General features: G+C 37.4%; 1 protein-coding gene across 2 annotated transcripts in view; it reads left to right on the forward strand.

Moving 5' to 3' along the window:
• THADA (THADA armadillo repeat containing) overlaps nucleotides 1-23453 on the forward strand; it is a 163331-nt gene that overhangs the window by 10095 nt on the left and 129783 nt on the right. For both annotated transcript variants that reach the window (XM_082757389.1, XM_082757388.1), the window contains 10 exons: nucleotides 984-1106; nucleotides 2072-2195; nucleotides 3581-3729; nucleotides 4628-4838; nucleotides 6200-6335; nucleotides 6646-6782; nucleotides 7161-7319; nucleotides 8467-8624; nucleotides 13812-13921; nucleotides 21461-21593. In XM_082757389.1, the coding sequence (XP_082613515.1) occupies nucleotides 984-1106; nucleotides 2072-2195; nucleotides 3581-3729; nucleotides 4628-4838; nucleotides 6200-6335; nucleotides 6646-6782; nucleotides 7161-7319; nucleotides 8467-8624; nucleotides 13812-13921; nucleotides 21461-21593 (1440 nt within the window). The remainder of the gene's footprint in view (nucleotides 1-983; nucleotides 1107-2071; nucleotides 2196-3580; nucleotides 3730-4627; nucleotides 4839-6199; nucleotides 6336-6645; nucleotides 6783-7160; nucleotides 7320-8466; nucleotides 8625-13811; nucleotides 13922-21460; nucleotides 21594-23453) is intronic.

A 23453-nucleotide genomic window follows, 5' to 3' on the forward strand; every position in this document is an offset into this window, starting at 1 on the left:
AAACAAAAAATCACCAATAGTAACTCCATCAAGAATAGTAGTGAGTGTTGGTTACCTTGTCAGTGTACGCATACTTGACCAACGGCAAGTACAAAGCAACTTTGTGCCGTAGAGTAAACCTTGAAGCTTGCATTGCTCTTGTTTTGCACTAAGACTTACTAGAGCTCAGGCAACAGTCACAGTCACTTGGTCAACCTCAGCAGCCTGACTGGGAAGGCAAGGTAAAGGAGTATGGAGGAAAAGCTGCGGTTGGCTTGGTGTGTGGCTGTAATGTTATAGTCTGCAGAGACTGAGTGTGTTGACATTGCCGGGGTCACATGTGGGAAAGCATGGTGGGAGAATCTGACAAGGATGAGGAAACCATGTATTTGCAAAGACTGTTTTTGAAAGATACTGGTTGCAAAAAAAAGCAACATGAAAAGAGAAAATAATTAGTTGGAGAAAGAGGAGGGGAAAATAGGCTTGGCAGAAACAAAAGAGTAGAAACCCTTCTATTTCATTCTTGCCTTATACAAGCTGAGGAATCTGAGATAGAAAACCTGTGTTGGAGGAAGTGTGATAGGGAATAATACTAGTGGGTAATAAAAGCTGGGGGAAGCGCTATAGAGGTGCGTTAAGCTCTGTAAGAGACACTGAAGCCATAAAAATAACGTGCGTTAATTGAACTTGTCTTATGTAGAACTTACGTTCCATGGAAAATGGGGAGGTGGGAGAAGAAGAGTAGGCGTGAATTTAAGGAGGAGGATGGAAACAGATATTGAGGTGTAGAGGCATGGGAAAGAGCGTGGTCACAAGAGATGGGGAGCAAAAAAAACCGTTGTTTTTGGAGGGAGAGAAAAGGATCGGTTCTGTGTTACACTGTATACAGACTGCTTAAATATTATAAGCAACATGATCTGGAAATTCAGCTGAAAGTCCCCCTTGCCCTTATTTAACTTTCAGTGACTCTTGCCTTAGCTATGTTTTGATTTTTGTTTTATAAGTTATTTTGTAGAATACAAGAAAGTTCCCAGGTGCTTTATAAACTGGAGCAAAATAAAACTAAGCAGGAATTACTTGAAGACTCAACTAGAAGGCATCCTTCAGGGATTTTGCAGCAATATAAAGTAAGTAGATAAAAATTAAGTTAGATTACTAGAGGTATAGATGATAACAATAAGAGGTGGGAAGGTGTTCCTGAAAGGTGGTTAATTTTTCTCAAAAGCACCTCTGGGTAAGCTAGGTCCTGTCTGTATTAGGAAACACTGTGGTGCAGAAGGAATAAACCTGCAAAGTGAAACAGTGCTGAGGACCTCGTCCACACTGTATCTTGCTGTGCAAATTAATTTCTGCTAAATGTGGTGTTGTCATATGAGCTGCGTGCCTGGTAGTATTTGGAGAGTATCTTTAAGCTTAGTTTTGTCCAACAGCAATCCAGGTTACTTTCTGAGGGGATTGCTCAGTGAACTGAAACAGCAGCAAGCGGGGACTGACTGGAGAGGTATCTCCAATCCAATCTGAAACCTTCTTGTGAGCTCACAAACCATCTTGTGAGCTGCTGGCAGTTGAGTCAGAAGTTTTAAATGATGTGCATTACTTTGGTTTGAAATAGAAATCTCCTGAGCTTCTGCTAATTAGCAGAGTTAGCTTTCTGCTAATTCTCCAGGATGATCAGTAAGGGAATGGATGACTTAGCTGCTGCACAAAGATTTCAGTATGAACACTTCTTTTGTATTTGTCCTTTTTCTCCTCTTTAAAGGCCCACAAAATTAGTTTCTTTGTGTTAAACTCCTTCTTGCCTTGACTTCTGCTTTGCTGGCTCAACTGCTTTTTAAGGCTTTGATAAAATCCTGATCTCTTTGTGGCAGTAGGTAAGGTAAACTTTTTTAAAAAAAAAAAAAAAAATCTGTGCTCTCGGAAACAAGATGGTCAATACTACAAATGTGTAGGCCTCCCATTCCTCCAAGTTGAACTGGAAGTTCCTAATTTTGCTGGGTAACACTTAAAGCAGAATGTCTGAAAATTAATTACTTAAACTCCTGTTTGCGGGACAGCAAACAAACTGTCTTAAAATCTCTCCTTTGATCTTTAGGACTTCATGTCATCTGTATGTGACAGACTTTTTGAGGCGCTGTTTCCTGGTTCATCGCACCCAACCAGATTTTCTGCTCTAACTATTTTAGGATCAGTAGCTGAAATATTTTCTGTTCCAAAAGGTGAGAGACCTCACTTACAGGGTGTAGGAATGGGAGTTACAGAAAAAAGATTGTTTGTTTCATGCTCTCTGGTTAATTTCTGTCAAAGTGAAATTGTTCCCTTAGGAAATATAATAGAAATGAAGTACTCCCAAGCAAGGATAGTATATTTTAATAGCTAATCGAATTTTGAAGTAAATACAACTATTTATGGTCCGTTGAATATCTCTCTTAAATTGGGATTTTCATTCATAGTGTTTTTTTCAGCAAGATTTTCTCACTGAATTTTTGTTGTCATAAATGAAGATTTTGGACAAGATTCAGTGTATTTAATAACTTCTTCACCTGTTTTAATATCTTAATAATAAATTATTTAAATTTTTGAGATAATAAAAACTTAATTGAAAAGACTTGCATATCCTTAAAGTATTTTACACTAAATAAGGAATACTTTAATTGGACAACTGGTGATAATCCACTGCTGCTGTTACTTTAGTTTCTACCCCATTATGACAACCCAAATTCAAGAGTTAGTCTTAGCATATTGGTGGTTTTGCTAAATCCTGTCTCTGTATCATATGGCCAACTTAAAGCAAAATTTTGTTAAATTTGAATTATTATTGTTTAAAGAAATTAGGCATGTAAGATAAAACTTGATTTTGAGAGGGAGAAGAAAAGACCTTCTTGGTAGATGCTAATTTCTTAAAACCTGTAATAAATCATTAATAAGTTTGCTTTTTTTATTATGAGCTTGTGGTATGTTGTTGCTGCATTTAGTTGTTTAGCAGAAATTTGTATTGGGAATAGTTTATAGGAGCCTTAACATTTCAGAAGCCTGACGTTCCTTTAAAAAGGGAGATTCAGCTGCAGTTGTGTTCCATGCAGGACTATGGTGCACTTGTTTACATCTTAAAATTTCTAGCTTCTTTCTGGCATTAGATCAGTCTTCGGAAATCATGGCTCCTAATCTGACTAAATTAGAAGTGAAAAAGCTTAATAACTTTCAGAGGGTTATTCTTATCACTGGGGAGGGGGGGTAGAACAAAACAAAAACAAAAAAACACCAGCAACGTGCTGAAGTCTTAAACCCTTTTTGAAAGGGATTATTTTCTAATTCTAGAGAATTTTTAAGCAAAGCTAAAATAAAGATTATTTTCAAAGCTGAATAGGTGAAATTGTTTTTGACAATAAGTTATTTTCTATATAACTGAGAGTAATATTTTTTATATGGTAAACTTCAAAAATAAACATGTCATTAAAGAAATACTTGTTAGTATTGAAATAATGCTTTAGCTAAACTTCCATTTTAGTGTTTCTGTTAGAAGAGTTAAATAAAATGTAAATGCAGTCCTGAGTCTGGAAAAAAAAAAATACAGTATAACATTAAAATTGCTTTATTTGAACAGGACAGGTGCACGTTTTTAAATTGGATCAGGAGATTGATTCTGCTCGTGTGCGAACTTTGATTCAGTGTTTTGCCAGTACTTTTGAAGAAGTAAAAGTCCTAGCATTTGAGCTGGTGATGAAACTGCGTGATGTTGCGTTTAGTTTACAGGTATGTAACTAAAAATAGTTTAAAGAGAATCATTTCGTGAAACAGGAATGTTCTGTATTGAACTACGTACTTGAATTGGGTACAAAACCTAACTCCTGAAAATGAGAAGTTGATCCAAACTGACCACAGTAGTGTTTATCTCTAGTTTTTCTATATATTTTTTTTGCACAGCTTTGACCCTTACCTAAGGAGACTTGTTTCACTAATGGATGAGAGAGTTCAGGAAGTTCGTTGGGTACGGCTATAAACTTTTTTGCTAGGCACACTTTAATACTGAGAAAGAGTACACATTTTGATAATCTGGTATCAAAGAAATGTGTAATACAAGCTCCTTAGCTGTGATATCCCTTTGTAAATTATTGAGGTATTTTGACTTGGTTACTCTTTAATTTTAAGAAATTTAGTTCTGTGTTTATTTTCCTCTCTGATTTGGTCTCAGGATTTAATTTCTGATTCTTTTTTATTTCTCTCAAATTTTCACTGTCTTGATACTGATTTTTATGATTATTTTATGAAGTACTACTTTTAAATTCAAAGTTACAGGTGAACAAACACTGCTTCCTAATAAAATGTGCTTCTCTATGATGACCGTTAGCAGCTAAAACACAGTATTTTGAAAACAGACTTCCTTCCGTGACATGCAGTGTGTTTGAAAACTGCTTTATAAATGGGTGTTTCCATCTTTACTGTGTATGTAATTGTTTATTTGCTAAATACATACATATTCATATTCTGTTTTAAAAGTGATCAGTGTACAAAGTAAGTGTTTCTTAATAAATACGTACCAGCAAACTTGCTGAAAAGCACATTCTTGGGTTTCAGGGTGCTACCTAGTTTAGTTAAAGCAATATGGCAGTTCAATTAAATGAGTGATACTGTTCTGTTCTGTATTTTTCAGGATTCTGAAAACATAGATCTGCTGTTCCAAGCAGCAATGGATCTTAGCACGAGTACCAAGCCGTATGATTGTGCCACTGCATCATATTTGTTGAACTTCTTAGTATATCATAAGGAACTGCATCGTATTTGTTTAGGAAAATGGATTGAGCATAGTCCCCAAATGGATGAAAACACATCAGCAAGTACCATGGAAAAGAACACTTTAGCAGGTAAGTTTTCAGGGAAATTAACACACCTGGTTTTTATATTTATTTGAAACCTGACTGCTTTTCCTCAAGGTGTTTGGTAGGAGGCTTAGTGAGTTAGAGGTGTTTATTCCTAAAAGATTTTGATTTTGCTGTTTTATTTTTATTTGATTTTTGCTGTTTAAGAATCAAGACCTGTTCATGTTGAGGCTATTACACGTCCTCAGAGGTTGGATTTCATTACCATTTTGGTTAAAGAGAAAGTGACATTGAGGCCCCAATAGTTAGTTTGTTGAAGATGTATACATCTTCACATCTGGACATGTGGCAGGCTGGACATGAGCCTCTGTTTCCTCTGGGAGCTCACTCACCCAGAGTGAAGGCAGCTGTAGTTTGTCTGTATCATGCTTAAGAACTTGGTATTTGCAGTGCTGGCACTTGGAGCTCTGAGTTTGCAGTCCTGTGCGTATGTTGTGCAGTGATCAGGCTTAGTTCACATGTGGAATATTCTTGGTGCCTCTGGATGAAAGCTGAGTAGCTCTTGATCCAGAAGATCTGGTAAATTCATTAAACAGACTTCCTCCAGATTTTGTGATTTGCAATAAAACTAACATCTGTAAGTTCATAATTTGTAATAATGTAATCTTTAGTAAACTCGGGATTGTATGCTTTTTTGTGCCCTTATTGGTTTCTTTACTAATAAGCTTTCTCTAATGGCTTATTAGTATTTTCTTCATATGCAGTGAAATCATGCTTTTGAGAAATGTTTATGATCACCATAGATGAAGGAAACGTACGTGTGATCTAATGTCTTACAGTGTGTGTTCTGTTGTTAGTGATCTGCAGTTCATTCTGATTCTGACATCAAGGTGCTGCAAATACAAATGCAAATGAACCTGGCACATACACCCTTCAAAATTGAGCAGCTTCTTCAGCGGCTAATTAAAGATGCAAATACTTAACTGGAAGCTTCTGATATTTAATAATCTGTTGAACTGTTTGTTGTATTAAGCTGCCTTTAAAGGCAAAGTCTGACTTCCAGTATGTGTCAGGTCACCTCTCTTGATTTCACCGTGAGCTGTGGGATTGTCTCTTGAGTTCAGCATCTGGGCTGTGCTTTTTACTGCTGTTGTTTGGTTCAGACAAGCTAGATTGAATGTAATAAATGTTGTTGGGTTTCAGTTACCTAAATTCCTGCAATCATGCCCTATTTAAATGGACAGAAGAGTGAAGAGTGTAAACAAAGTATTTTCTATGCATTTTCCATTAACTCTTGTATAAACATGCTTCATTCCTATTTCTTCAAAGCAGGTTTGTTTCTTGGAAAGTATACTATGTATTTGTGTGTATAATTTAAAACTGTACTTCTTTGTTTTTAATTTCAGTTATCAAGCTTTTATTAGTGAATGTTGAAGAAGAAATATTTCAAGCTAAAAAGTCTCTGCTTCGAGCAGCAGCATTGTTCCCGATGTATGGGAGAGTGCATTGTATAACAGGAGCTTTGCAGCAATTACCTTTTAAGTAAGTAAAGCATTCTACAAAACAGTAAGTTGTAACTCCATAATTAAGTACACAGCAGAGAGCTGCTCACTGGAACATAAAAGCATAAGATGTTATTTGTGAAGAAGTCCAGTACCGGTGGCTTATAGCACTCTTACTGTTTTTTCCACTGTTGAGCTAGCTGTTGGATACTTCCTTTGTAAGTATTAAACTCAGGAGTTGTTAAACTGGACCTTATTAATAGTTTTCTTAAATACAGTTAGCTGCAAATGTTTCTTTTTTTTAAGGTAAAAATATTTTAATCCATGTTTTCTGTTTTTCTTTATAAAAGTAACTTGACGTTGGTGACTGAATGGAAGCAAATGGTGGCTAGGCTCATTCTGATGTCCTACGAACTCTCTGCTGTAGTATCACCAGTAGTGCAGAGCTCATCACCAGAGGGTCTTATTCCAATGGATAACGATTCAGGTAAACAAACAAAAAGAAGGTGTAAAATCTGAAGCTCATTAAGTTCTCTTTGTTCTTTACAGCAGTTCAGAACTACACCTAGCACCAGGCCTTTTCAGTTTCTTATTTAACTTCTAATAGAGGTTGTCTTGGCTTCTGCACTAAAAGGAATAAGCATTTGCAGATTGCGTGGTTGCATCTGTTTCAAAACAGGTGACTGTGCAGCCTAGTTTTCTTTCTTTCTTAATCCTTGTGGTCACCATAGTTTTCCATATATTTTTATTTTTTTAACTGCTAAAAGCTTTCTTTTTTCCTTACATACCTAAAGTTAATTACATTTGTATAAGGAACTGGAAGTCAAAAAAAGTAGCTTAAATATTCTTCTTGTTTAATGTATAGAAATGGCAGATCGACTGCAGATGATTCTGCGTGAGATACAGCCACAGGACACAAATGATTATTTTATGCAAGCAAAAATTTTGAAGGAACACTGCAAAATAGAGTCCGAAAAGCTGGCTGTCCGCAAGCCAATGGAAAATATTTGCACAGAAATGAGAGGTAAATCAAACGCTGTATTAGTAATTAAATCAAGATACAGAGCAGGCATTTTATGTGGGTGATCAAAGTTGGAAGTTATTTGCTCCGTATAACGTTTCACTTCTTCAATAAATCTGTCAGAAGGTAGTTATTCATGGGCATGGTTTTAAAGACTAATTCACTACGTTTCTGGAAGATTGTGGTTAATCTCTCTTAGAGTACAAGTGAAAATGAGTTGTTTTGATACTGGCCTAGACTCTATTGCCCGAACTGCACTGGCCAGGTAATCTTCAACACCTTTTCTATCAAGCAACGCTTTAACACATTTCTTGTTGAAAGGTGTTAGTGTGATTTTGGTCTCCAGTGTACACAAGACTAGTGGGGAATATATTCATGCAATAAAACTTGTTGCATGGGATCATATAAACAGAAGCTTCTGTTTGAAATATTCCAGTGGTAAAATGTTCGATAAAGCAGACAAACAGTAATAAATAGCAGCTGTACAATTCCTCTGTTTCTGCTGTTGAATTTCAGACTGCAGTATATTCCTTGTATGCCTGCATAAACTTAGGGAATATCTGTTCATTTAAAATATAATAATTTATATGAGCTTTTTAAGTTTTAAAAACAAATATTTGATCTTTCTTTCCTCACATCTTTTTCCTGTGTACAAAATAGTTTTGGTTGGGCCATATGTTTTGTTTCGTGTCTGTAAATATGTTAAAATCACATAATGGCCACTAGATGGTGGTGTTGCATTAAAGAAAAATGAATTTGTGTGGTCTATGAGTATGGGGACATCAGAGTTTTTTAAAAAACAAAAACCCGAACACAAATAACATATAGTGAGTGATGGACTGATGATTGATGCAGAAATTTGTTGGAGCCTGGCTACAAAGCTGTTGATGTTTGTGGAGTTCAATGTGCAGTTGAATGTTGATGTTGACCAAAAGACCTGTACTCTTTAAAACAGCAGTAAAGGTGTATACTGCTGTGCTTTCCAAGCAGAATTAAGTACAGTCATCACTCCAAGAAGGGAAGTAATTAGGGTTAACAGAACTGACTGATCTTTTGGTCTACCAAGTTTAGAATTGTTTCATAGTCAACTGTTTGTTGTGCCTGAGAACCTTAAGTTACACTATTGCATTTGTTGATTTATATTTTTAAGGTAAAGAAAGGCAAATGTGTGACGTCACAGCTCAAATGGTTCTTGTATGTTGCTGGAGAAGCATGAAGGAAGTCTCTCTGCTGTTAGGGACACTGTGTAAGCTTTTGCCTACACAGGCTGCATCTGAACCTTCAGACGGGTTGATTACTGTAGACCAGGTAGGGAAGTACTTCTCGTTAAATAAAAAAATCTTCATATTGTTGGTTGGGAAAAAAGAGTTTTCAAAAAAACTATTTGTTTAAATAAACCTACGTTCAATATGGGGGAAAAAAAAAAGCATTCTAATTGTCATGTGCATGGTTAACGGTTTGTTTTTTGGGGGATAAAATGGTATTCAGAAGGCATCATACCATAGCAACAAATAAGTGAAGAAGTTATTATATATAGCTAACAAACTCCTCAAGAAACATTCTAATTGTTTGGGGTTATTTACGGGTTGTATATTATATTCAGGAAAATAATTTTATTTTATATAGATACAGATATGAATTATACATATGTTTTTATGGAATTGATAAAAATCTTCTAAACAGACTTGATTTTTAAACAGTCATCTGTTTCATTTTGAACTGTAGATGTTGGTAATTTGCTTAAAGCTTTTCATTAATTGAACGTTATAATCAATAATTCTGAACGAGAAATACGCTGACTAGTCCTAGTCTTGTCTTACATAGGAGATTGAATTATGGATAATTTGTGTGTAATGTGACTCCCTTTTTCCTCCAATGTTTTTGATTTCAGAGATCAGAAATGTTAATATGCCATCTGGGTCTCTTGCAGAATGTTGAGTGCAGTGTTTACAAGAAATTAGATTACCACAGGCATTTATTTGGGAAATATTTTCTGTTTATTAAATTTCTGTTTTTAATTGATGATCTTTTCATTTCCACATGGTTTTGACAAAATCAGTCCATCTACACGGAAGATGGAAATATGCGAGACATACTACGTTTTAACTTCTTTTTTTTTTTTTTTTTTCAAGACAAAGTAAATAATTTTCCCCTAGGTGTTACTACTTTCTATCATAAAATAATAGTGTACAGCAGGTCTTATTTCTTATGTTATCATGTTATCTCACGTTGTAGTGCCATGGAAATAACATCAGTATCTTTATCCTTGCATTGTCTCTAGCCCCTGTGTTTTCATCTGGTTAACAGCTGTGCTTGTATTGTTGCAGAGATATGGAGGGTAGATGAGAGCAGTGTTTGCACCACTGTGTTCCTTAATCTGCTCCAAGTCAAACAGGAATTGCTATTTTAGCATGAGTCAGCTCTAACTTTGTAGCATCTTCATCTTTATGTAGAAAACAGACATGAGCAGTTGCCTTTTCAGAAATGCTGTGGTATTAAGCAATATATCCTCTTTTCATATAGCTACCTCATTGGATTCTTTGTGCTTCTGACATCTTCCTGTAAAAACATCATCTGCGCTCTAATTTGAATAATGTTACTTGATAAGAAATCAGTTTGAAATTCTGATTTTCCTCAGGCTAGTAAGGAAATAATTGTTTGGCTGTATGTAAAACACGTATTAGAGGAAAAGGTATGGCCATTTTCACTGTACTTTTTGTAAGTGGCGTTACATTATTGGACAAAAAACAGGATTTCATCATAAATGAGTAGAAAGAAATGAGTACCAGAACTGCTGTGGCTTGAGACTTCCATGAAGCGCTTATTTTTTCAGTGCTGAGAGATTAAACAAGTTGGATTTTGATATCTAATCCACATTCAGCTTTCCTTTACAGTTGCCCATCTTTTTCTTTGTTCTTTAAGTGTCTAGAGATTTAAAAACACAAAGTGGTCAAACTCAGGAGAAATCCTGGATCCTATTGCTGCAAGCAACTGGAGCAAAAGCCTCTGCGTTTAGTGAGGGCAAAGTAGGTGTTGAGAAAAACCTGCTGCAAAACTTCCCTTCCTAGTCTTGTACCTTTCTTCTTGTCTAGGTCAGTAATTGCGTTAAATTGTACCTTATGGGATTCGCTGTTACTGTCACAATTTATTCACAAAGAAGATCACATTACATGTTGAATTTGTGCATACTCTTTCCCTTTCTAATTGAGCAAGCAAATGAAAAGAATGCTTTTCATTGCTGGTCCATGTTAAGAAATGGCACAACGCAACCTTACTTCTTTGTGGTAGTGGTGTTAGCCAACTGATTGCGGCTCTAATTCTGCAGTCCTCTTTCTAGCAGTTAAATGTCGTCTCTTATAATGTGTACCCATGTTGTAGGAGGCAGCACTTGTTTGATGCTTTGCTACTAGGAGGTGGGACGATATCAAATCTGCACCTTCCTTGTCTTTAGGGGAACCGATTGGGTTTGCATAGTATTTCAGTGCCACACTGCGCAGACTCTGCACAACGTTTTCAGCTGCTCGTTGTGGAGGTGTGCATATGAAGGAGACTAGAAATTCTGCATATAACCTGGCAGTTGTCAAAGCCTAGCTCCTGTTGGCATGACTGCTTTGCCTTTACAAACAGACACCAGACATGCATAGTATATCTGGAGGAATCTCTCCATTCAAATACGTGCTCTGTCTTTTATTCTCCATCTTGCCCAGAAATGGGTAATGTCAAACTTAAAGCTTGGCCATTCAAGATAATTAATACAAAGTCTTCCATAGACAACAAGTCCAAGTAGCAACCAAGTAATTAACCGAGTGATACCCAACAAAGACTCTGATGTTGTCCCATGACAACACGTGATGTGCACATCATGAGACAGTGCTCAAAGCCTGGAGGAACTTTGAGCTCTTCCTCAAACTCCTATTTATTTCCAAGAAAAGTTTGAAGATAATTCTGGGAGATAAACTTTCCAGAACTGTGTACCAAAGTGAAAGGAAGCAGATGACAGAAGTAAAGGCTTGGTACTGTCCCAGTGCCAGGGGTTCTGCTTGTGTTAGCCCTGGCCATCAGAGATGGCTGATGTGAGCCTTGTGCTGGAGCCCTGACACATGCACAAGACTTTCAGTATTTGCAGAGCTCTGCACTTGTTATGTATGTGTGCAGCCAGTGCACGTGTGGCTCCCATTGTTGCTTCAGAGTTTGTTCTACAAGGAACAAGTTTGTTTGTTTGTTTTTGTTTAAAGCAACAACAACAACAAATCACCGAGCCAACAACGAACCAAAACAAAAAACCCACACCAAAAGCCAGCTTCTCTCCAGTTGTTAATGTAATCTGTCTCAAGCAGAGTTGAGTATGGCTGGCAGTAGTTCACCAGCGATAGAAGCAGGTTGTTTCTGTGAGGTGCCTTCACACTCCATTGTGGGTTTAAAGCCATCTTCTTCTAATATTTTGGAAAAATATTCCTTAGAATGTAGTACCACTTAGTGGTATTTATTCAGCAGGAAAATAAGGTACAGAGGCACAAATGTACCAACCATTTCCCAAAGCACTTTGAGAATCTGTTGTACCAAATACTTGTCTTGAATACGGAGACTTCTGGTTTCAACAGCAAGCATGGCCCTGTAAATTTCAGTTCTTATGTTACTAAGACTAGCCTGTCATACTCCCACTATTTGGCCAAGGTGATCAAAGATACTTAAGATATTTGCTCCCCACTCCATACTTGTGTATTTTATATTAAACTGGAGTGTTCATTGCTACGGTCACTCTTTCTTACAGTTGCTGTATCTTCATGCTGATGAGGAGAACGTGAATTCCTTGATTTGTTCTCCATCCTGGCATTTGGAGAACGGGTTTTATGATGCAGGGAAGCTACTCCAGCTTCCAGCTACTCCAGCTATGTGTTCGGTCCTGGAGAAGTAGAAATGTCACGCTTACAGATGCAGTTAGATAAGAACACGTACTTAGCACTGATCCTGAGGCAAGTTCCTATGTCATTTGTGAAAACGGAGTTAGGGCAGTTTTTTCTACAACCTCTAGCATATGAATGAAAGTGAATACCTCAGAGTTCAATTTAATGTAAGCTTCTAGTCATTGTAGCTGTTGCAAAAAGCTCAGAAATGTAAATAGCAAAGTTGAAAGTTATGTGACAAAAGAATCCCATACTCTTCTAAAAAAAGAAAGGGTGGTGGTGAAGCAGGGCAGTGATTTGATTTGCATGTGTATGGCTTTCTTGGTTAGGTTTTGTTTATACAGCTGGAGAGTTGGTCTGTCTGTGGGTCAGTTGCTGCTGAAAAAAGGCACTCCTGCTTTTGGGCTAGAAAGCTGAAACCCCACAGATACATTAAATAGCTTAAAGTCCGCTCAGATAAATAACTGTTCAAGCTCAAATATTTCCAATTACTGTTTGGTTTATATTAGGTCAGCTTTAGCTGCAGGAAGTAGTATATTTTCCTTTCTCCCATTTTTTTCTAACTATTGCATTCTCATTGTTTGGATAATATGAACTAACAGTAGGGTCGAAAACCATATACATCTAGGTATGACATTAACTCCTCTGGTGCCTTAATTACTTGTCAGACTATTGAAGTATAACTAAGAGAGTAAGAAGAATTTTATAAGAAGCTTGAAATTGTTTTATACTTGGTTTTTATATAAAAGTGTTGAAGGACTTCTTGCTGAAGAACTTACAGGAAATGCTCCTGAAGAAAATTTTGCATAAAGTAATGAGATGCGTTTCGTATTTTAAACAGATGAAATTGGAAGTTTGATTTAGAACTTGGAAGTTGATGCAAATCAGAATATTTTTTGTAGAATGAGATTATGTGGCATTGTAAGCTTCCAACCAGCTTTAAGAACTTGGTGTCTTGATGGAGTAGGAGGAAGTAATTATCAATGCAAGTTCAGTTATAACATTTATTTTTTTCAGATTTCTAAATTTAGCTCTCATTACTCCATACATATGTCTGTTTTATTTTAAAACTGTTTCTAGTAGTCAAAGGCAATTATGCAGAATCCTGGAACCTTAAGAATAGCTTATGAAGGTAGATTTGTTTTCGTTTGGTACAATTCTTTTGAAGTTTGAATTTCTTTTCTGAGGATTTTTCATAGATACTTGTTTCTGCTGTTAGAATGTAATGCTGATTTTCTTCGGGATTTTAGGTTAAGAGTGAAGGCAAACAAGGATTCAGAATGCTTCCTCTGAAAATCAGGGTTGTCCCATTCTTTTTTTTAAAAAATCTGAATGTGCTCCTCATGGACACAGATAATTTTATGTCCCTTCACTTTTTTTGGTCTTCAAAGGACATAACACTTGCCTTTAACCTGAAGAACTGAATGTACTCTTTGTAATCTTGTTTTTTACAAGAGGTCTTTTGATTGCTTTTTGCTTTTGCCATTGGCTTTTTTAGTCAGGAAGAATTTCTGGTCTTAGTTGTAGAAGTATCTTGCATGTGTAAATAATTTGTCTATTTCTAATTCTAAGTAACTTTTTTTTTTTTAAGGTTAAAAATATTGGGGACTACTTTAAACATCACCTACTGCAGTCAAGGCACAGGGGTGCATTTGAATTGGCGTACGCTGGATTTGTGCAACTTACAGAAATGCTTTCCAGGTAAAAGATGGGCAATTTATTATGTATTAACTTATCATTATGCTTTCGATATAATTTACAAAACTGTGTCATCAGTCTTGAAATTGGCTGTGCAAACAGGTCCTTGATTTCACATGGATTTTGTTTGAGTTTGGTATAGGCACAGTTGTGACATTATTTACATGATGTCTGTGTCTTTGGACAGAGTTACTTATGGCCAGAGATGGTGCTTAGGCATTGAAAGAACACACAGACATTTTATGCCTGTAGCATTTTTCTCCATTTCTGGAGTGTGAATTTACAGAACAACTCTCAAAAGCTCTTGGGGAAAGTAGGAGTGTAGAATTCTCCCCCCCTCAGGCTCCTCCTTCCTCTGCTCTTCTTGAAAATGAATGCCAGACGTTTTGTTTTCAGCCAGGAAGTTTTCCTGGAAACTTTTATTACTTGTCATTGGATGAGTTGTGTATATTGACATTTGGAAGACTACCTGGCAGTGCATCACAAGATGCGATATGCAATCTTTCAATTTTTTTCCTTCCCCTTGTAATTTTATGCTTTCCTAGAAGAACAAAATAAGCAGAACTGTCCTGAGATCTAGGCAAGGGTGCATGTGAATTTCCACTAGGTGCTTAGTTACTATTTTCCAGAATAAATACAAGTATTGGTAATGTTACTTTGCAGCATATTTTATTTATATCTATCTATTTAATAAGACGAATCAAATTCTCTAATGACTTTGTGGGTTTGGTTATTTTTTAATGTAGTTTTTGGAAAGACCAGTCAAATTTTGTCAAAATCTGGTGATGGAAACAGTTTTGGTGGTTTTAACACCAACAGAACTGCAGCCTGCCCAGCTTCACTGTGCGCCTGAGACAGTTTCCCAAAGAGAAATTAGGGTATGGGCTCTAGCAGGAGCATGCCAATGGGGTAACTGCTTAGCTAGTAGCACTGCTACAGGAAGAAGTGTTTTTTACACGTTATGCCCTTCATTTTGTTATACCAATGAGATAACCCATGGTTCTGGGTGATGTTATCTGTAGAAGGTATGTCATTTCCTTTTATGTGCTAGCGATCTCTGAGGAGCAATCTCTTGTTTTAAATTGGTCTGTATAGTTAGTTTGTTGAGAGCCCACACAATCTTGGTTGACGTTTGCTTATTTACTTAAGAAGGAAAAAATTACTGAGATATAATACTGGTTTTGCTTAGCTTCTTATATCAATATACGTTATGTTTGTGTAGATGTGTTTTTTTCTATACTGTGAAGACATCTTTGAGGAAGCTTCAAGGTAATGCACCAGGTGATTGCCCAGTGGCACACTTTGTGGCTGACTCCCAGTTAACTTTGCTGCTGGTCTAGAGATTTCCTATGTTCTGTACTGTGAGTATTGAGAGAGCAGCTCCTGCAGGGAGCGACGCAAGACATGCTGAGGTAGTTACTGGAAACATGGCCAACAGTTGAGGTACTTCCATTTATCTAGGTACCTTTCTAGAGAAATGATTGGATTTTCACATCAATTAGTGAACCTAATTTGAATGGAATATGGAACAGACACTTTATACTTGTAATCAACCTGGAAAATTATAAAGCATTGTTTGCTGTCTGGTGTGTATTTCTGACTGCTGGTTCTACATGAAACAGAACGTTACACACTATTTTGTTCAGTCTGAATCTGAAGTTGATTCAGGAGGGGGGAAAAAAAACAGCGCTCATTCCAGCAGCAAAAAACATTCCTTCTTTTCAGTGTTCCTCATGCGGACTTATGACATAATTTAATTGAAGACATTCAGTATTGTTAGCTAAACTTGGTTTCATGTGTGAAACTTGCTTTTTTCCCCAAGGCAGAGAGAAGTTCAGGTAACAAAACATTATCAAGTTAAGACACTGGCCTTCTCTGTACATACATAGTGACAAATTGAAATCTGTTGTGCAATGAGTTGGTATTTTCATGTCAGGTAGCATTTCCTTGAATGCTTATTAAATGAATACAGCATTCCAAATAAAGTAAGCTCTTAACAGTATGGAATGCATAGAAATAGTTGCTGAATATTGAAGGATGTTATCCCTAGGTATGTTGTGTGTGAATATAAGCATGCATTGATGTGAAAATTACATGATTAAGTTTTAAAGTCTACTTTTGTTTCAATGGATTTATTCCTCCTATCAGATTGAAGAGGCTGGCCATTAGAGTAATACTGGGAAAAAAAAAAAAAATAACTCTTCCCTCTCCCCCTTTACTACCAGAGCAGTTTTGAGGGGAAGAAGGCAGTGAGCCAAACAGGTACAGTCCCACTAGTCTAATCACAGTCAATGTGCAGGACCTAGAACAGACTCTGTAGGAAAGGCAAACTAAAAAGGAAATGCTGGAAAACATTATGAAATGTGCTCTGAGCTTATAGCAGACCCTGCACATGGCAGAAAGTTGCTTTTCTTTGCTCTTATTTTTTTTTTAATTTCTGTAAAAGCTGAGGCAACTGAACTTCAGTCAAGTTCCTGATATTTTCTCACTGACAAATTGTAGGTTTACAGTGACAAGCTAGAGATGATGTTAGCTCCCTCTCCCCTTTTGTGCTATTGTATTTAATGAAGCACAGTCAACTTAAGGGCAGCTTTATATGATGCTGTAAGATGAAGTGCCAAGCTCAAGATAACTCTGCTTCATTGTGAGTTACTGAAACATTAAGCAGTGTGCATGTATCATCAGTGAAAGGTTATGATTTAAGTAATTTTCCTCTTCGGAATTATCAGTTTTCCAAAACAGTCTTTTGATGATGCGTAATGCTTAGTATTTTAAAAGTTATGATATTTCAAGTGGAGCAAGTAAATATTCCTTTGGAAAAATCAATTTTGTAAGAATGAGAGAGTAGCTCTGTGGAAATGTATTTCTTTTAATAAAATAAGGTATTTGCCGGGAAATAGTGGTCTTAAGTATTTGTGTTTAAAATAAAGAAGAAGAAAAGGCTAATTTCAGAATAGCCAGTAATTCTTTGGCTTGGTACTCCTGGGACACAAGGGATTCGGGTCAAAGCCTCTTCTCTGAAGTGGGTGAGCTGAGTCGTGCAGCGAATGCAGTTGTGCTGTAGGTCTGTTGAGTGTCCTGGAGTCCTTCCATTTATCCTTTTGGAGCTGGGAGGCTCCGTTCTGCAGATAAATATGAGCTGGCCTACATCTCTACGTAGCTGACAGTCTTGAAGCTTAGGTATCAGAATCTCTGCTAATTTACTGTTGCATCTGCAAATACTGGAGGAGGAAACCTTTGTCGGAGGCAGCTGCTAGTTGTACACAGCTTAAATACTATGTCCTGCTGAACAGAGTTGAACTGAAGACCTGCAGAAGCATCGTTGACACTTTGTAATTTTTCTTTAGTTAAGACCCAGCAAAAAAATCTAGCATGAGGATTGGTAGACGCCCTTCCCATGCCTCTAGGAACAACTGGAGATAAACATGGTGCTTCATTTCAATAGCCAAACATTTGCTTAAAACTATTTTCTGGAATATTTGCCATCTTTAACTCTATAGTCCCTAAATATCAGTTGTAAGAACAACCAAGAGTAGAGTCTCTAGACAGAGCAGTGGTATTCAGGCTTGTCTGAGTTAGTGGTCAAAGGAAAGTCATTCCTGCACAGAGATTTCTTCGGAACCTGATGAAATCTGACCTCTGTGCTGACATTCATTTGGATATAAATTGCTGAGGCTGTTCAAAATATGTCAGTTCCCATTCTTCACTTTCCCTGTTCACATTCCTTCTACTGGTGTGATGCTCCTTCTGTTTAGCCTGCTTAATATTGTCTGTCCACCTTCTGAAGGCTGTACAATTACAAGATCAGCAGCATTCATACCAAGAATCTGAGCAGTCTTCTTTCGGAGAGCCTGTCATAGGCCCTGAGAAATTACAGGTGCTCATTTGGCCCAGTAACCTGTTAGGGAGGCAAACTATCCTGGAAGACATCTGACATCTGTTAGGGTCTCTAAGAACCCACGTGAATACCCTCAGCACTTCTTTGTTGTAAATGTTGTTTTGTCTGTTTCCACTTTATTTTATTTGGGGGAGCTTTTCTGGGAGATCAAGTAGAACAAAGAATTAATGGAAATCTCAAAAGTATGGTGTTGCATAACTGCCTGTGCTGCTTTACTTCACTAAAGTTACCAGAGGAAGGTATGGGAAGAATTACACCATGCAGCACGATATACTTATTCAGGAGTAATGGATTTTGATCATTTGTAAAGAAACAGAGCTTAAATTGAACTCAGTGAACGTCCAGTATATCATGAAATGCAATATATAATAGTAAGGCACTGTTCAGTTCAAAGGCGTATTAATTTTTAACTCTCTGTTCATATTTTTCACTGTTTCTTTTCCTCTGTGCTTGCTGAAAGAGCGAGCCTGGGCTAATGATACTGTCTTTCTGAGATTTTGGAGGTTATGCAAGGTTCTCTCTGCTCAGCATTAGTGCTACAGAAGCCCTGAAACAGCAGCTTTGTGAGTGCAGCTGTATCACTTAGAAACTTTTGCTTCCTTTAGAGCAGGTGCTATGAAAGGGAGGATGCAAATGGAAGGACTCCATAGCTTGAGAGGAGCTGTTCCTAAAAGCAGACTTTCTCTAGGCTGGTTTACACCTTGAACGCTCCTGTTTCTGACGCTCTAGATTCTTGCCTCCTTGTTTGTCTGAGAAGGGCAGTATGGAGACTAGGTCTATGAAGAATAGAAATCACCTTACGTATATGGAAAAATAATAGTACAGCTCTGCTAAGAGAGAAAAATGATGAAAGAAACCCCCCTTTTCCCCAGAGAGGCATAGATTACAGTGATTGGAAACAGTGAAATCTGGATGTACCCATGTAGAAAATGCTTCTGCTTATGTGAAGTTTATGCCACAAACCGCCAACATCCAGGAAAGCCAGATCCAAGCTTGACCCTTTGTTCTTAACACACCATTAATTTTGGATAAGAGAAAGTACAGCCATAGGAGCTAGGGAAAGGGGTTTAGCTTTAACCTTGAATTGCCAGGCTTTTTGGAGTCATTGAAACTGACCACAGAAACTGTTTTGGGCATGTATGAAATTTTTATAACCGGAAGACAGACAGACAGAAATTTGTGGAAAAATACTTCCCGTGCTGCATCTTAAGTAATTTACATATCAAGTTACTGTGTAATATTTTAATTATCAACATCACTTGCTTGATCTAGAAATAAAAAGTCACTATTTTCTTCTGAAAAACGACATTTCAGCTTTTGATCACGATTTTTACATTGTAAAGCTTCATTATCCTTAAAATGTAGGGCCACCTGCTTCTTCAGGCGATATTCTTCTTGCCAGACCATAAGGAGATGTAGCTGCCAAGTTGAAGGGAGTAGTCTCCTCCGTTGCAAAGTCAATAGTCTCCAATTTTTATTTTTTATTTTTTAACTTTAAAATAATAATACTTCCACATTAAAATAAAAAAAATACTTTACGGAATTGGGCTTTGGTGGGTTACTGAACAAGGTAGAATTACTTGTGGCAAGATCAAAGCAATACAGATCTAAGGGAGTCCAGAGTTTAATGGATTTCAGTATATTTTTCTTCTTTATGCTACTACCGAAGGGGGAAAAACCCCTCGGTTTACTGAAGTATAAAATATTCAGTATGCCGTGTAGCAACTTTTAAATATTTCCTTTGTGCTTTATTTTGTGCTCTTCTGCACCACAGCAGATGTGAACACGCGTCCTGGAATGTTTGTTTTAATGCTGCGATAACATGCTGCAGAGATTAGCACTGATCTTGGCATGACTGAACAAAGACATTCAACTTCTGCCCAGCTCGGGAGGCAGGACCAGCCGCAGGCGTAAGCAGAAGCAGCAGGTTTTGTGGGGTGTGTTGGCTTGGGTGAAGAGCTGTAAAGCACAGCCTAGCTGGAGAGGCCCATGGAGAAGCTCTCTAGAAGATTGGTTTGTTCTCAGCCCTAGAGTTGAATCCTGCTTTTGAATCCAAAGCTAGCAAAGGAACACAAGGTTAAAATAACGAGGAAAATAACAGAGGAAGGAAAAGGAACAAAAACTGACCCTTAGTTTTCAGAGGAAGGTGTTAATTTAATTGCTTCTGTCACAGGCTTGGGGAAGGAAGTGGCCTTTTATGCTCTTGTACTAGGTGGCATACCTGTTGCAAAGCCAGGTTTCTCTTGCTTTCTGTACTGATGGTTCACATCCTGGCAACAGTTTTAATAGAGAGTTGCTGCCCCTAGAAAATGGGGAGAAGGCCTGTCAGCTGGGTGAGAAACCTATGATGGAAATCCTAAGGAAATTACTGGAGAGCAAAAAATCTGCTGTGGCTTCTGCTGATCTGTCTGGTGCTTCTGTGACCTCTGTTTTGAGCATTATTAATTTTTCCCTTTTTTGTGTAAAGGAAGCAAAGGAGGTTCACACTACGGATGAAAGCTTCATTTATGGTCCCATATCAGGGTTTTAGCTGTCCTAAATTCTTGCTTTGTGGGAAGCAAAGAAGTGTAATAAGAGGAGGGTAAGGAAGGAGGTAGAAGAGCTAGACCTCATGTTCAGTTTTGGTATTCACATCCTTACCTGCTGTATTTAAGCTTTTCATTCTCTATTACCAACACATAGGCAGAAGACTAGACTGTAGCCATACTGTGAGGTCTCACTGCTTGATAATGAATTTAATTACAGCTTACATTTTTTGGCAAGCCCTGTGCAGTTAATTGCAGTTATATTGCCCACAGTGATTAGTATTTTTTTTAGCTGTTCTGAGTGATGTGTCCTGTTAATAGAAATTTTTGTACCTATGAATGATCCTTTTGGAACATTGATGGAAGATTAATGAGCTGCTCTTTCACACTGAATATGCTGCATTTCATTGAACTGGGCAGAGCAAGGAATTGAAGTAGACTTGAGAGTTTTCCTTGTCCTTGAAAGTCCTTTGTTTTCAGGCAGCGTCCAGTTCTGTAACTGCAGAGAAGTATTTCATGACAGGAGAGCAATTTAGGTGCTTTAAGAAAAGTTTGACTGACTCAATATTGTAAATAGAATATTATGTCTTGTTTTTTATTCCGTTCACTGCTCTGAGGTTTGCAGGGGTATTTCCACAAGCCATTCTTACTCTGCAAGGCTTTGATTTTGTTGTGTATGGTTACTAATAACAGTTGTATGTACTAGATAATGTAAGGGTCATACATCAGCTACCATGTGACAAAAAGGACAGGACTTTTTGAAGTGTCTTTTCCTACACAGTAACTGATGTGTATGTCTTTGTTTTCTTCTCCAGAGTAGGATAATAGGTTTTGGTTGAAGAGAAGCGTTGCACTGCTGAATGACAGAGTCCTGCTTTTTGTCTAGTGAAATACTTTTTCCCAGTGTCACTTAACAAGAAGGGTTAACATAATTTGTATTAACATTGAAAAAAAAAAAGTAAAATTCCTTTTGAAGTTTATCATATTTCTTAAAAATTCTGTGTGTGTGCTTGGAGATGTTTACATTTAGAGGGAACTGTTTCTTAAGGTCATTAACAGCATTGACTCTGTCCTAGTTTCTTATTTATTTGTTTCACATTTCTTGTTTGTTTCATGTAGATGCAACAGTAGGAGTCTGCGCAAGATGCCAGAGCAGTGGCTAAGCTGTGTGTTGGAAGAAATCAAATCCTGTGACCCTTCATCGACGTTATGCGCAACCAGACGTAGTGCGGGAATTCCATTCTACATACAGGTACCAAATGCCTGATTTTATACTTTTTTTTTTTAATGCCCTTTCTGGTTAGTATGTATATATTTTCTACTTCACCCCCCTTTGGGGCAATTACTTTGTTTTATCTGCAGATTTTGGTAGTCTTTGTGCAACCAGGAAGCCAAATGTAATTAAGCCATGTTTGATGCTGTTTAGCAATCCTATGGACTCGTAAGACTGCACAGATTTTCAGCTTGTTGTTGATTCAGAAGCATTTCTAAAGACAGAGCTGCAGGCTCAGTGTGGCTACTGTAATAATCCCTGCAAATTAATAAATTAATTCAAAAATTAAGTAAAGCTTTGTTACCATGTAGCTCTGTGCATCTTGCATGTGAAGTGGGAGGGTGCTAAAATACGAAGAGAAAACTATCGAATTGTAAAATGGTGGCCTAGAAAATACTACAAAAAACGAGGGAAGTCCTCTCAACTGTTGTGAAGCAGGATCAAGTGATGTCAGTCACTACTGGTTGGTATGACACGGAAATCTCAACACTTACCTCTTTCCATTCCTTTGTTTCATCAAAGTAGACACGATTGTTCTCCTCTAAATTAACCTTCATGATCTTAGTTTTCAGCCAGTTTTCTAAGACAGAAATCCAAGATAACTACGTGATTTGTAACTTTCTCCACTTGCTGAAGCATATTCTCAGGCATGTTCCAAGAATGTGAGGGACTGCTGGGAGCAAGCTCTCACTGCCAGAGTAATCCGTCTTGCTTGTTTTCCACTTCGCGTTTGCCCTGAGAAAGTTGAGGCAGCCTGCTTCTGTCTGACCTCTCTTCTGTCAGTCACAGCCTACTCCTGGCTTTGCTAGATGTGTGCATACTACATAGCAGAGATCACAAACAGAGCATTGGTTTTAGGGATGGTTTTTCCTTTTAAACTTCAGTGGTTAAAGATTTTCACTTTTATATCTGCAAAGTGTCTGCAAAATAGATTTGGTGACTTCATGTCTGCTGGTTTCCCCATTCACACCACAAAGTTTGAATCCAGTGGGCAGTAGCCAGCTTTAATCCTTAGAATGTGAACGAACAAACATCTTTGAATCAATTTTTCATGTAAAACCTAACGCTGTTCAATGTAAGAACTAGGTGGACCCGACAGTATCCCACTGCAGAAAACATTTGTGTAGTCTGCAGTTGGCCTACACTGCTGAGTCCATATGGCAAAGCTTCCACTGTGCCATAGCTGTTAGGATAAATAGGTCACATGCCTCGGTTCTGACAGCTCTGGAAGAGTATGAAGTTAATCTAGGCAATTAATGAGAAGGTTTGAAGTGAACATTGGGGTTAGTCTGAAGTCGTTTATTTCTGAACTATAATTTTATTGTAAGGAAAGTTGGTGGAGCTCTTTGCCAGTAGTTCTGAATGTGTCTGTAGTACTCAGTAAAACGAATTAAGCCTTAAATAGCATGTTGCATTTAGATAATAAAAATATAAATTGTAATGCATATGCTAACCGTACTGTAATAAGGTTATTTTATTAATGCATAAAATCAAGACTCATTGTGGTCTGTTTGCCATCTGCTTCCTGTGACATTTATTCTTGTTTTAGTAGAACACATCTGTTTTAATGATAATATGTAATTTTAAGGTTATGAACATATTAAATGACCTATTTAAAATAGAAATATGACTACCGAGCTGTACAGAGGTACAGCTCCAATCAAGGGGTGAGGAAATGGTGGGAAAATGCTACTTACAGCTTCGGTGTTCTTAGGTTATGGAATCTTTGTCTGCTTTATACTTCATAAATACTATTTTTTCTTCCCTCTCTGTTTCTCCCGTTCTTAAAGACGCTGATAAAATGACATTGACTCCACCTGGGTATCTGCCTAACCTCTA

Source organism: Aythya marila (assembly GCF_965140915.1).
Source record: "Aythya marila genome assembly, chromosome: 3".
Taxonomy (NCBI): domain Eukaryota; kingdom Metazoa; phylum Chordata; class Aves; order Anseriformes; family Anatidae; genus Aythya; species Aythya marila.